Genomic DNA, 15288 nt, shown 5'->3' on the forward strand with positions numbered 1-15288 from the left:
CGGCCAAAGTTGACGCCGACGAGTCAAGAGAAGAAGCCTGAGAGACCAAAGTTGATGGAGAACTATCAAGCAAGTAGAGACCACCAACCACTTTACCACTGCCAATCGTACGACCTGTTTCCAAGTCCTAGAAAATACAATGATTAGGGAATAAAGTTACTTTGCAGTTTAAATCACGTGTAAGACTACTAATAGAAAGCAAATTGGTAGAAAATTTGGGAACATGCAAGACAGATAAAGAGATAACGAAGGAGTGCACTTAATGGTGCCCTTCCCAGAAACAGTGGAGAGGGAACCTATTGATGTATATATTTACACTGCCCTTCCCTAACAATTCGAGCTTTTAGGTGAAACGGTAGCGAACATGGTATCAGAGTAGGGAGGTCATGTGTTTGATCGCTGGGAAGTGCATCAAAAGGTTTTTTTACCCGACATTTCTTCTCCCTAGGTGCCATGTGATCTTGGCTGCATGTGCGGGGGAGTGTTGATGTATACATTTACTCTGCCCTTCCCTAACAGTTTGAGCTTTTTGGTGAAACGATAGCGAACAAAACCATCAACCACACGAACTTGACTGTTATCTGACAAAGGAAAATATTGAAAGAATTGAGTGGGAGAGCCCGTCATGTGGTCAGTGGCACCTGAGTCAATTATCCAAGGAATGGATTCGACTGAGGCACAATGGCCACCAAAAGAAATACCTGAATGGGAAGGGGAAGATGGAGCAACGATCCTTGGCAGGGAAGTAACATAAGCTGCAAAAGGCGTTGGTGAAGAAGATGAGTCCTGCCTGGTCATCAGATGACGTATGGTCTGTAATTCCTCCTGGGAAAGAGATGGATCAGCAGCAATATCCTTAGATGCTGTGTAATGAGCCCTGGCCTAAAAAGGACGAGCCTGTCCATGATCGTTAGTATCAGTGGGACGCCCATGTAATTTCCATTACTTGTCTCTAGTGTGTCTTTCTTTGCCACAATAATCACACTTTATTGGAACTCTGTTGGATGTAGAACGATCACCTGTAGCGCGAGAAAGACCCCCACGGGAAGAACTTGGTGGACCAGAGTAAAGAGCTGATCGTTCCTGTGTAACTGGATGAACCATGGCATTGCGACGACTGTCTTGTGACTGCACCATGGCGTACGCCTGCTCAAGCGATGGAAAGGTATCACGATTCAGGACATGAGCCTTATCTGATCAAACTCTATGTTGAGACTAGCAAGAAAATCGAAGGCACGAAAACTATCTTCCCATTTTTTAAATGCAGTTGTATCTATATCACTGGTAGCTGTAAAGGACCCTAAAAATTCCAGCTTTTGCCCCATGCTACGGAGGGTTGAATAATACTGGGAAAGAGATATCTCCTGTTGTTTGGTCTCATGAATTTTCTTGCGGAGGTCATAACATTGGGCAGCATTACCTACTTGGGAATATGTATCTTTGGCTGTCTTCTATATCTTTGCAGCAGTGTCTAGAAGAAGATATCCCTTGGCTATGGTGGGATCCATGGAGTTGATGAGATAAGAAATTTACCAGGTAATTGGAGGTGACCCATTTATCTTGAGCAGCACTAGCAGTAGCCGGCAAAATAGAGTCCCCGCTGAGGTAGCCGGAATAGCCACGCGAACCAATTGCCAGATAACAAGTCCATGACCACATCAAATAATTGTTCCCATCGAGTTTAATGGAGCTAAGAGGGAACGAAGGAAAATCATGCTGACTGACTCCTCCTTGTCCAGAAGATGCAGTGGTCAAATCAGAGTCCATGGTTGCTGGTCAGGATAGGTTTCAACAAAGCATCAACACTTCTCAATGGATCCTAGAAAAAAAAATCAACAAATCCCAATGGAAGAAGGGATTTAGATCTTGAAAAGGGAAAAAGCCCTTGGTGGGAGAAAACTCACCACCAAGGGTGAAGGGAAAAAGACAACAAAGGGTGGAAGAACCACTAGAAAGAGGCGGTACTAGCAGTGGAGACTGGCGAAGGCGCTAGTGGTAGCGGCCGGCGGAACCGACGGTGGTGGTGGCTAGCGGCGGTGAAGGCAGTGGCGGTTGGTAGTACTGAACCAAGAGGAGAGAGAGACGGTTGTGGTGGCTTTTGGTGCATGTGGCGCAAAAAAAGAGGAAGGAGAGAGAGGCGGTAGAGATGCGTAGGGTTTCGTGATGGGAGACATTAGGGTTAGGATCCCGATGTGGATCCCAGCTTTGATACCATGTGGAAATAGTGAATAATGGCTTGTGACTTTATGTTCACGGCCCCTTTTTATTTATAGTGATCCAGAGAACATTCTAGAAGAGGTACAAGGACTGAAATACCCTTAGGACAAAAATATCCTTGAACCCATATTACAACAGGTCATATAGCTAATGTTATCAGTTTCTGGGAGGCATTCTGGCACCAGGATCTGTTTGAGTTACTTTACTTGGGCTGGGTGACTGGGTCATTTATGTTAGTTTTTTTCAACTTTGAGCTTTGAGTTTATTTATTTATTTATTTTATTTTGGTTACTTTTACATGCGTCAACTAAAAGAAAAGGGGGGGGGGGGAGAACATAGCTAATGGGTGTCAGGGGTTAGGGACTCGTGCTCAAACCTAGTACAAGTAGGTGAGTCCAAGTGTGAATAAGATTCATCTGACTATCATCTGTAGCGTGTATATACGTGTAATCTGAGCTTTTTGATCATTTGGTGAAATTTTCTTGAACTGCTGCTGCCTATCTTGGATGTGTGATGCTTCTTTGTGAGGAGTGATTCCTAGAAAGTAGAAAAGTTGCTAGAGTAATAGACTTAGGTTATTTCTTGCCTTGGCTTCTTCTCATTACTTCCCCCCCCCCCCCTGTTGTATGTACTCTTATGTACCCTTCTCTGGGCACCTGAAACCTACAAGCCATTTTTGTCTACTGTTAAGATCTCTGTGTCCTCTAAAGTTACACTAAAACCTAAACCAATAACCTGGTTCTACCCACGACCCACATTTGTTCTAAGTACCTTAAAAATTGCCCTTCCTATAAACTATAATGCCCTTCCTGTACAGAAACGCAAAACCACCCAATACTTTTTCTTTTAGATATTTGTGTAAATTCTACCCAGGTTTCATTGTATTGCTCAATTAATCTCCATTCACTATCAGAATCTGTATGGCTGTATGTGTACACCTCTAGCTTAAAATACCAAATTAATTCATTTAGATGCCAGTTTTGCTCTTCATCAAATTTTTCATTAAGTATCTGATCCTGTAGTCGCATGGGCTGTTTGCTAGGGAGTCCTACATCACTAATTTATTGTGATTGATTGATAACTAGGATTATTCAGTTATTATGAGCTGTGAATATCTAGTGGATTCCTTTAGTTGGACACATAGTTGTCACGGCGGCTAGGCGATTCAAGGCGATGGAGAGGGCCAAAATCAAGGTGACACTATGTAGGCGGCCAAGGCGACCAAGGCAACCAAGGCGCCTGGATGCCTAGGCATCGCCTTGACACTTGGACATGTGATCAGGTAGTGTGTTAAGCCAGACTGTAAAAGTTCTCATACACGTGTTGGACACTATAATTATCAAAACAAAATACCACACCTGAGCATAGTTGTCAAGGTGGTAAGGCGTTTGAGGGACTTCCTAAGTGCCTTGGCGATAGGGTGCCCGCAAGGCGTCGCCTTGGTGAACAGGACGTTCTAGTGTTCGTTTTTTTAGATGACCATTGTATTTGGCACAAATAGCATATTAAAAATTATATAATTCTACTTATATGCTAAATAAATATTAAGAATCATACCAATGGAAACATGTCTTAAACAGTAACTCATACAAATTAAAATGGCACCAAACGCTAAGCCAGTAACAAATATATACTAACAGACTAACAATAAACAGTCTAAGTGTCTTAACAGACTATAAAAAGCTGGAAAAAAATAAGAGTATAAAATGAGATGTGCCGGCAGTGCCGCTGTAAAGGAAGTGAAGCCAATTTTAGAAATCAGAATTGAACAATTTCAGTAGAACTGCGATTCTGACATTGTAATTGGTACAATTCAGATTTCAGGCCTTAAAACAGAACTGAAATTAGTAGCAGAGAAGAAGAAGAGGATTACATAACTGAGAAGAAGAAAGAAGAAGAAATGAGCAGGGAGCAGTGGCAAGAAGTAACTAGTAAGGTCTAAGTCTCGAACAGTAGTAAGAGAGAAAAAAAAAAAGGAACAGAAACAGAGGAGAAGAAAGAAGAGGACGTGACAGGGACAGGGAGCAGCATAAGAAAAGAAAAAGGCGAAAAATAGATTAGAAAGAAGAAGATGATGTGAGCAGGGAGTCAGAGACAGGGATACGTGAGCAGGGAGTTAGGGACAGGGAGACGTGAGCAGGGAGTTAGGAACAGGGGGACATGAGCAGAGACATGGAGCAGCGTAAAAAAAAAAAGCGAAAAACAGGGAAGAAGAAGAACACTAGTACACTAATTTACTTACCTTGCTGGAGCCGGGGTAGCCGGAGGAAGAATCGCCAGAGCCAAAGTAGCCGGAGAACACTTGTCGAAGCTGGAATCGATGGAGAAAATCACCACTGCCAGTGGTTTCTGGATTTATCCCAAACACGTGAGAGATGAGGTCGATAGTTTTGGACATGAGAAGATGGGAAAGGGCTTTTATAGGCTTGATCCAATGTATCTCAGTTTAGATACTCCATATACACCCGCCAATGACAAGTTAAGAAATCGAATAAAATCAAATACATAAATATAAAAAATAGATTAACACAGAAAAGCGACCGCCTTGTACTTACTTTTCCGCCTGGATGCCAAGGCACCGCCTTGATAACTATGCACCTGAGTCATATCCTTGCAGTACTTGGTTATGACGTAAATCTTGACTACACACTTGTTAGTGACCGCATATACTGAACTTGTGGTGTATGTGATCTCATTTCTCTGTTCTCTATCCAAATGCCCCATTGCCCTGCAATTCTGTCTTTTGCTTGGGTGCTACTACTTGGACAACCTAAAGAAAGATGGGTTAATGGTTGAGCTAAGTCCATAGTTTGAACATTATGGTGGTTGGTGCAGCGTTTTGGTTAACGGCCACTTACTTTCTGCTTCATTAGGTTACCATTGAGATGTGCATAATTTCCAGTTATGCTACAATGAATCCAGTTTGGAACTTTGTTTCATTAATATTTTAATCCATACTTTCAGTTCTATTCCTAATCTGCTCTAGGGTTGCTCTCTTGTTTTCTTTGCTCCACATCATGAATTACCAATTGCATTTCCATGCAACTACGTCAAATTATTACCTGATAGGATAGGATCATTATGTACTTAATCAAATTTTTGTGACAGTTGATAACAGCCTCTATTATTTTATGAAGAGCCTGAATGCCTGATTTATGCTGTCCTCCTTCATGCTTCCACACTCTAACTTGTGTCAGCTTCAGTCTGTGTGAGTCTGATGCAGATAAGTCTCCTAAGGGTTTGTTTTATTGGAAATAAGCCTTGGGTTGGGTTGTGTATGTGTTGGGCCTTTGATTCCATGGGTTTACTTTGTGGTGGGCCTAAAATATGGGTAGAAAGTAGGAAAACAGGATTTACTTCATTAGTTTTGCTAGAGTCTTGTTTTGAGTCAGTTTCTTTCATTATTATAGTTTCCTAGCCAATTTATGTTACCTTATTAGTTAAGGATTGGGTTAGGCCTTAGCTTTTTAGTGTTTTGACTCTGTTTTTGAGTCTTCTATGTACGTTTGTAAGGGACTACAGCCTTGTACACAAATTTGATTAATGAGATTGGGGGGAAAAACATAGCTTTGTGCTTTGCTTTGTGAGAGAGTAGTGAGAGACCAAATATGGCGAGAGGCCGTGGGTGAGAGACCCGAGTGTGAGAGAGACTACCCTATCTTCTTCTTCCCTTCTTCGATTTCTTGTTTTGAAATTTCCTGCAAATATGAGTAACTATCAAAGTATTTACTGTTGCTGGACCTGAAGTTTGCGATGCTCTTGTGAACTGGTTATCATAGTTATCAAGGCGGCAAGGCGACCAAGGTGTTGGAGAGGGTCCAAAAGCAAGGTGATACCAAGAAGGCGGCAAGGTGGCCGCCTAGGCGACAACTTGATAACTATGCTGGTTATCACTTGTGACTTGTCTACATTAGAGTCATTCCTGGACTGAAGATGATGGAATGCTAAACCTACATACTTTTGTGTTCCGCTTACATGTTTGAAACATTCCATTAAAACTCAAAAGAAAATTTTTCTAGGGAAGCTATAGGATCAGCGATGATGTATGGAGCTGAGTGTTGGGTGACAAATAAACAACACCCAAAGAAAATAAGTTTAGCTAAAATTCGAATGTTAAGGAGGATGTTAAGAAGGATATTAATGTAGATGAGTGGAAATACAAGGAGAGGTGAATAGATAGATTAGAGGTGATTTAGGCCAATAGGTGACAAGTTGTAGGAGAGTCATTTGAGGTGGTTAGGTCATGTTTGGTAGAGGCCCATTGCATGCACCGGTAAGTAGTGATAGCTTGCAGATTAGAGGAGTTAAGAATTAAAGCTTGGCCAAAGATTACCTGGGGAGAAGCATTGACAAAAGATATGCCTTAGGTTTAACTATAAGTAATTAAATACGATTTTAAACAGAGTGGAATGGTGAAACAGGATTCATGTTGCATGAACCCCATTTAGTTACGAAAAGGCTTAGTTGATTTGAGTTTTTTATAAATATATTATTGTTTAATTCAGGTGCGAAAACTCTCTTTGAGAGCAATTGGTTTCTTACTCTTTATTACTTTCCCCTACTGTAGATATCCAATTACTTAACTTTAAACCGATGACAATCTGAAATTCTGATGATCTCATTCTTGTGCTTTTAGCATTGTGATGAAATGAATTTTTGTTTTGTTTTTCCTCCCTTTGTGGAAATTGAATTTCTACTGTGCTTTTTATTGGATGAAGCCTGGGATGTTCCCTACATCTCTACGTGATTATGTGGAAAGGGCATTGGCCCGTTGCAATGATGATTCACAAAAGGCAGCTTGTCAAAATATAATGAAGGAGGTAAGTTTCAAGAGTCTAAAAGCTTGATACTTAGATATGTTGATATAATGTCTTATTTGTGTTTAATGTTATCTCTTTATCCTTTATTCTTGTCCTGATATGTTAATATGGTGTCTTATGTGTGCCCTATGAAATCTCTTTATCCTTCAGTCATGTCCTGGCTGTTTAATTACATGCTATTTTGCTTTTTCATTATTTTAATATGGAAGATTTGGAAAATCCTAAGAAGTCTCTTCCCTGCAAGGTTCTTTGGAAACCACATACCCTTTTGAAATGCAAGGCCTTGGCATGGGAGATTCTGAGTGGTTTATTCTGGTAGAGTAATATACTAGCAAAATTTGGTGGAATTCTAATATTTAAATAACAAGTTGTGGAGAAGTCCTAGTGCTACTAGAGAAAATTGATTAGAATTCTTTAGGAAACAGAATCAGAATTAAGAGGCATTAGAATTCAGAACTAGAAGAAGAAAATAAAAGAAAAACAACCAGTCAGATCAGGAATACCAGTCCCCAGCTCAATAGGTAAAGAACTATTGAAAAACTTTAATTTTTATTGCTAAGTCATGTCTAACAAATAGAGGGGGGTGTATACATGTATATTACTTTTTAAATTTCCTAAACGGACTTATAAAAGGACTCATAATCGCTCTCACACTGACTAAGGTGAATAGACTCAAAACAGAACTCTTAAAAAGCTATAGTATACTAATCTAATTCAGACACTTAAAACACTATTCTCATGTAATGAGTTCATCCCCACTTTGAGTATATAAATTAGGCCCATTACCTATCCAAAGTTCGATTGCAGCCCATTGGACGGCCACCAGCTCCTTGTGGGGCCTCCCAAGCTTGCGCCTAGACGACATATGGGATCAGTGTCTAATACCACTGCATCAAATGGTTCTCTCCTTTTGTCTATATGTGAAGGACTGGAAATCAATTTATCGTTTGTTTCTCCAATGCTCCCTGGTAAGGTTTGGTTCCACTTTTTGAAGGTATTTCCACTTGGATTGAGATTTTTTGAAAGATTTAATGGTACTGTTGCCGATGAACAGATTATCCCCTGATGAGTTTTCTATGGAGATGCTTGTCATTGAGATCAAAATAGCAGTGGCTCAAAGGGAATTGTGGATGATCTACGATCATTTAGCGATTCAGCTATTTATCCTTTCAGAGGTAAGAGAGAATTATGGATAAGAGGGACTTATAGTCTCTTCCGCAGTCGGAATGTCTCTAGGAGGCCAAGGCAGTGTTTTAATTTTCGTGCTGTCTCGTCTTGTCTCGGCCGATATGTATCAGTATCGCAGGCCTGCAAGACAATACATGCCGAGACGTCTCTATTTTTTTTTTATTTTAAATGTTGTATCGATTTGTATCACATCGTATGGGCCGAGACAGTTCGATAGGATACGATACAGTCAATACATATCGAGACGATCAATATGTAGATTAAAAGGGCAAACAATAAATAAATAAATGTATCAGTACGTATCACAGACGTATCAGGCTATCAGCCGATACGGCGCGAGACGCTGCAATACATTCTGAGACTCTGCGATACCGTCGATTCACCTGCGATACACTGGATCTTTGCCCTCTTTTCACTTGGCTCGTGAAACAGAGACGCAAAATAGAACCCTGCGGTCTCTTTTTCACTCCAAAAACCTCATTTCTGCCTCCCTTCTTCCCTCTCTCACTCTATTAGGTTAGGGATTTACTCATTCAAGGGAAAACAATCCTAAAGGTGCAAGTAGGGTTGATAGTTGCTCAACCAACATTCCTAGTTGCTCCTATACCTGAAAAGTCTTCCAGATATGAGTTTGAGCCTCCCTCCTTGACACTCTTCATGGCTATAGAGAGATGGATACATGTAAGAAACCTCATCTGTTACAACAATTTCTTTAATGCGCTTGTCTAGTTATATATTATTCTCCATTTTAATGTTTATGCATGATACATGATATATATTGCTTATTTGTATTGTTTTTTGTTCCAAATGTGTATTTTTGTGTATCTTGTCCATTTTCATACGTATATGTACTGTGCGATACGTATCTCCGATATGATACGATACAATACGACTCTTAAAATCACCCAACCAATATGAGACGCGATATCGATACTTTAAACCTTGGGCCAAGGGTCAGTAAGAGGGACTTGTAGGCTTCTCCCCAGTTGGAATGATTTAGCTCAACTTTTATGGGTATTCTTTGGGTAACCCAGGACCATTGTGTAGTGGGAGGTGTCATAATGTCTTGCTTGGGATCTACTACTGAGGTGGTGGGTCCAATCGGGAAGGGGACAAAATGTAAGCTGAACTGTGTATGGAATTTGCAATTTGGGAGGGTTTCACTAATATTCTGGTTGAAGTTGATTGTACCATGGTGCTCATGTTATATGCCAAATAAAGCACCTGGCTTTACAAGTGAACTGTGTTAGGAAATAACAACGCAGCAGAATGGCGATTTGCTAAAGAAGAAGAGAAGGAGAAAGCACACACACACACACACACACACGAGACAGAGATTTACGTGGTTCACCCCCAAGAAGGTAGGCTACATCCACGGCAGAGCGATACATACAGATCCACTATTTCTGTGAAGAACATACAAAACCTCTCTCACATCCTCACATGTCTCAAGTGGGAGATTTATCTTTGAGTGTTAAGTTATGTCCATATACCACTGGGGATGGCCTACTGTACTCTATTGCTATAGGGTTTAGTTGAGTGATCGCAATAGGGGGAGTGTCCCTATCATGATATGCTTTTGTCCCTTTGAGTTGCATTGTTACTTATTAATTAGTTTTAGGCTTGGACACTAGGCTTGTATACTCTTAACAGGATTCCTACTGAGAGACAATTGTTTGCTATTATAAATAAAGGGTAGACTACAATAGATGTACAGACTGAATCTATCATGGTTCAGCATATCCTCTGTCCATCGTTCTTTCTGTACATAAGATATTTTATGGGGCAAATGTAAGTGCAGCAAGTTTAGGCCTCTAGGGCTTTGCCGGAGGAGGACAAGTTGCCGCAACTCTGTCTTCTTCCTCTTGATGCTGTAGGAAGGAGAGATGAAGTCCTAAGACATCGAAGGACATCTAAGCAGGTATGGCCGTTTACTCTTCCTCCTCTTCTTCTTCCTCTATAGCAGCAGCAGCGCCAACTACAATCATCTCCTGCAATTGTTGCTATTTTTGGAGTTTTTTTTTTCTTCCTTTCGTGTTGTCTGGCTAGCTGTTCCAAGCGCCGGGTGAAGTGGCGAACCGTAGCCCCATTGCTGTGTTGGATGTCCCAGCTAGATCGGATTGTTTCGTTCGTATAGGAAGGGACCTCCTTTTTCTTCAACTGTGGTAACACAGAGCTAATGCAGCTTCAATCTTCTGTGGCAGAGGCAGCTACTGCTTCATCTCCTCTCCCTTTTCTAATCCTCCACCCCCATTTTAACCTTTGCCCCGCCCTGTTTTTCCCTTTTTTTGGCCGTGTTGCCTGAGTTTTCCTGAGTTAGGCCACCGAGACAGAAAAGTGACCATTAGCCTTGGGCTCTTAGGGGCCAGCTTGGTGCCTAGGTGACGCCTTGACAACCATGATATCTACATAAAGAATTCAAAGTGAGAATCTCTATTCTCTATTTCCTTATTTGATTACTTCCCTTTCTCCTCAGGTTGTGGGGTAATTGTCTCAAGAAGACTTGACAGAAAGTATGCCATTTCCCGTTAAAGTAAACAGTTTAGTATCTTCACTATCTTGTCCTGGTTAAAGATATGCTCGTCCCCTTGACAGAATATAAGGTCAGTTGCCTCATCTTACTTTGCCTCCCTTAAGACTCTCCTAAATCAAATGTCCTAATTTAACCCTTTTCAGATATTTATGTACACTCTTTAATGGTTTACCCTTTTGAGAGTGCACATGAGAGTGGGAACTTCTCACCAAAATTCCATTTTCCTCATTGCATGTCTTTCCACAGTCTAATTTTATTTGCATCTCCACCTCTATCTTATAACATCAGAAAAGATGGTAAGAACCTCATTATGCTTTTCCAAGGGGAAGCTAATTTCACCATATTGGCATATCACATTCCCAGCAATTTCTAATTTATTTGATCATCGGATACAATAAATTGTCATTTCTTCAAATCTTCTTAGCTTCAGAGTCCTCTCTGACAACAACACAGTATTTCTTTCCTCATTCCTTAATATTGCCAAACACTGAGATTAGGTCTACAATTCTGTAAATATATGGCAGATCACTAGCGAAAAAAATCCTTAAAAATAACAGACGAATGATGAAGACCAGCAATCTTAGAAATCATCAGTTCTGTTATAGACAAACCAGAAAAATGGTGATTTCAAGTACTAATCACCTGTGAAGTCTGATGGATACCAATTTAAGGTCAAAGGACCTGATATAATAGGGTAACAAAACCCCTGAAAATCAGAGGAAACTTATGGATAAATCCCAAGTAAATTCAGAATCTTTAGTTCTAAAATAGGTACCAAAAACAGGGTACCGCCAGCTGTATGGGAGAAAACCACTAGTGAGAAATCCAGAGCTCTGATTGGCTCCAATGGTGGTTGAGTGTGCTATTATAACCACGCAACAATGCCTCAAACCATAATATTCTGGGCATATAGAAAGTGGTTTTAGATTTAAGATTTCTGAAAAGAAAAGGGCCCCAAAACAGGGGTACCGCAGGTAAAACAAGAGATCACTCTGAACTCTGATATATAGAAGTGAGAGATCTCGATAACCATCAAAGTAGTGACTTCAGAACCTGCCAGCATGTAAGCTTAATAACTCAATTTCAGCCGGTTGATTACACCATGGATTGCAATCGATAGATCGAAGAAGCCCTAGTTTATCATTATATCTTCATCAACTATGGCTGTAAACAGATATTATGCAGCATAGGTTGCTGCAACCTTATGAACAGGAACCCTTAGAGACTCTCAAACCAGAATCGAATATGGAAATCGATTATGGTTGTTGAGGCTCTGATACCATGTAACTAAATTAGAACCTGAGAAGCTGCAGACAAGAGAAGATGAGAGACGCTGGGAGAGAGAAGAGAGCTGTGTGATACATTTTTGTGTGTTCTACCGCAACAGCTCAAGCCTTTATTTATTGTATTCTGAAGTGGTTACATAATAGCAACAAAACTCTTAAACTAGTAATTGTAATTACAATACGAACCTAATTGTAACAGGAAAGCAAATCTAACGTAAATCCAATTACATTAGGAAAGCAGCTAACTACTCAGTTGCGCTAGAAAGGAACTCACGGTATTGAGGTCCATGAACACTCATGGGCCTCCAACCGAGATACACCTCTAACAATGACCATTCCGAAATTTCGACAAAACTGGACGATATTTTGGTGCAATTTCGACCATTTTGTCGAAACATTTCTGTTTCTGTGGAGTCAAAATCCCACACATTTGAATTTAGAGCCTTGGGCAGTGGTCCTGCCACTCCTTCAAACATAACTCATTCTGCCACACCTGCTGGCAATTGGCCAGAAACATGGGGTGGGGAGGTTGCTGAAAAATGCCATGATACAACTGCAACTTGAAATTTGATTGCATGAAGCCCGAAACCTGAAAACTATAATGGAATACAATTGAATCTTACTGTGAAGTGTCAAGTAGGTAACTAGGTATCATTGAGCACCTCAGTGAGAAAGTTGCCTATAGATAAGCCAACAAAATGTACGGGTGACTTGTCCTGGTAGCGCCTCCTCCCGCCCTGTGTCTATCCAACTGTCGAATTGCAAAATCATCAATCCATATGACAAGAAAATAAGCATGATGGAGGGGGTCACAGGTAATGGTGTGGCTGGTGAATGGTGACCCTTTCCTTTACTGTTTTGTTGTTTACAAATTTCTGATGAAGTGGGGTTTAGGGCCTTTACACAACCTTCATTAGTCCCCTGCTCAATGGTTTTTTTTATCTATCACCATGACAACATATAGAAAATCTAGTGGTTGCATGTTTATTGGCAGAGCTCATAGAGGTAGTGGTGTCACTAGTCTCTTAATATTGTCATTAAAATTTATGGGTCTGATGTGGTGCATCACAATTTATCTGAACTTTCATTTTTTTCTTTTTCCATTTCAGATGATTACAAAAGCATCTGCTGATGGTACACTTTATACACGAGACTGGGATACTGAACCTCTTTTCCCATTGCCGGATATGCATATGGTCAATAAGGAGTATGTCAAATATATTTGATTGTAAATTTGACACTTTTCTTGAAAGAAAGAGATTCTAAAATAAATCAAATTTTCTTATACCCATTTTAAAGTTGATGACTGTCAATTAAATTGAGAGAGAGAGAGACACTTCTATTTTTATTTAAATTGTTCACTTCATCGATTTTATGATTGTTTAGTATCATACTTTGTGGCTGAGTCCAAATGAAATGTCCAGCTCTTTAGTAGTTTCATGTATCACCTTTATTTTGCCGTTTTGGTTGGGGTGGCATTCTGGTAGGCGGGCCACACTTTGGTTAAACTTATCACCACATATAAGGGGATTTGCTGGGTCAAAGCCTTGGCTGACCCCAGACTTTTCAAGCTGGATATATTGGCCTAGTCCAACTGTAAATGCAGCTGGGTGGGGCCAGACAGTTGGACCTGTCTGGCAGCGGCTACCTCAATTATTGCCAATTCTAAAGCACATGAGGTTTAGATTTTAGAATGCCACCATTTGAACTAGGACCTCACATGTAAAGAGAAGACACCCGGTCCTTAAGAAAACATCAGAACTAGTCAGCTTGAAATAGCATTAAAATTTCTGTCTGGTATATAAAGATTTCTCTTGGATTCTCGTGGACTGCGTACGCCCTTTTTTTATTATATTGTTTTTGTTGTTAATATGTTAATATAAGAATGTTTGATGTCACAGTCGAGAAATGTTGATTTGTTTGGTGTTTTGTATGTTATTTCAACCATTCGAAGGACTTTCTGAGCATGGCAACCAGGAGGGAATTTTTGTCCAAAAATGTCTCATGGTGCTTGATCATAATGCTGTTTTGCAGCAGTGGGAAAAATTCTGGTGTTGTCTCTTCACTACCAAAGTACAAAAGAAGTCCGAGTAGGCGTACCAAAAGCAGGTGGGAACCTATATCAGAGGAGAAGTTGGTTGAGAAACTGGCGTCTGTCAATCACGTTTCGGTGAAGGAGGTTAGTTGGGAGTTTTTCTAGGAAAGGGATAGGTGATAATCTCTTTGACCTCCATGATACAGTGACATATTTTGTGTCGTCTTTCTTGGTGATTGTGTGCTGAAAGCCTGAAACCCAGTAAACATGTGAGCTTAAATTTTTTAACACCCCCCCCTCCCGGGGAAAGGGTTTAAGACTGGTATCAGACCATTGATAATACCTGAATTATATGAATCCGAATAGGTTTGTGTAGCCAATGCAGTGGGCAAAAATCCACCATTAACCAATATATCAGATCAGTCCCATCCAGCAGTAGCTGATATCGGTAATCCTGAGAATTGTTTTTGGACAACCATTCTGCATTTTGCACTTCGTCTCTGTACTAGTTTTTGTTTGTTTGAAAGCTCATGACTGAATTGAGATAATAACTTAGTCTCGTTCAAATTACTTCTTTGCAGTTTTCTAGTGGAATATGTGAGAGAAAAGATGATGGTTGGAATAATTCCAAACTCCCTTCATTGCAACAACAAACTCCAAGTAAAAATTCTCAGAGGCCTGTTAAGAAGCAGCGGCTTGGTGATACTGTTGATGCTGCTGAAAATGATGGTGCTTCCAGTGATAGTGATAAGGAACAGGGTTTGACTGCGTACTATTCAAGTGCAGTAGCACTTGCAAATTCTCCAGAGGAAAGGAAAAGGCGTGAAAATCGTTCTAAGCGATTTGAGGCACATGGACATCGAGCAAATGTCAAGCACTTTCGGCAAAAGGCTGTTGGAGCTAGAAGTTTTTATTCTAGAAGGGCTAGTGTTCTGGAGCTTAGCAGAAGCTATGAAGATGGTGGCAGCAGGGCTGTAGAGGATATTGATTGGGATTCCCTTACTGTCAAAGGAACCTGTCAGGAAATTGAGAAGCGCTATTTGCGCCTTACTTCTGCACCTGATCCTGCCACTGTAATTATCTCACTGTTGCGTTCCAACATCTCATCTCTTAACTTTTAGATATTTTGAGCGGGAATTCTTTTGATGCAATAATAAATGTAGTTCTTGTGTTCTCTAGCATTTTGAGTATAGTTCAATAATGCCCAGA

General features: G+C 40.5%; 1 protein-coding gene across 4 annotated transcripts in view; it reads left to right on the top strand.

Annotated features, from left to right (window-relative positions):
• LOC122643508 (SAC3 family protein A-like) overlaps positions 1-15288 on the top strand; it is a 35009-nt gene that overhangs the window by 15202 nt on the left and 4519 nt on the right. For 3 of the 4 annotated variants that reach the window (XM_043837126.1, XM_043837131.1, XM_043837140.1), the window contains 4 exons: positions 6936-7037; positions 13154-13251; positions 14082-14223; positions 14661-15152. In XM_043837126.1, coding sequence (XP_043693061.1) covers positions 6936-7037; positions 13154-13251; positions 14082-14223; positions 14661-15152 — 834 coding nt within the window. The remainder of the gene's footprint in view (positions 1-6935; positions 7038-13153; positions 13252-14081; positions 14224-14660; positions 15153-15288) is intronic. The other variant, XM_043837136.1, reaches the window with a different exon arrangement.

This window comes from Telopea speciosissima, chromosome 1 (genome assembly GCF_018873765.1).
Source record: "Telopea speciosissima isolate NSW1024214 ecotype Mountain lineage chromosome 1, Tspe_v1, whole genome shotgun sequence".
NCBI classification, from domain to species: Eukaryota; Viridiplantae; Streptophyta; class Magnoliopsida; order Proteales; family Proteaceae; genus Telopea; species Telopea speciosissima.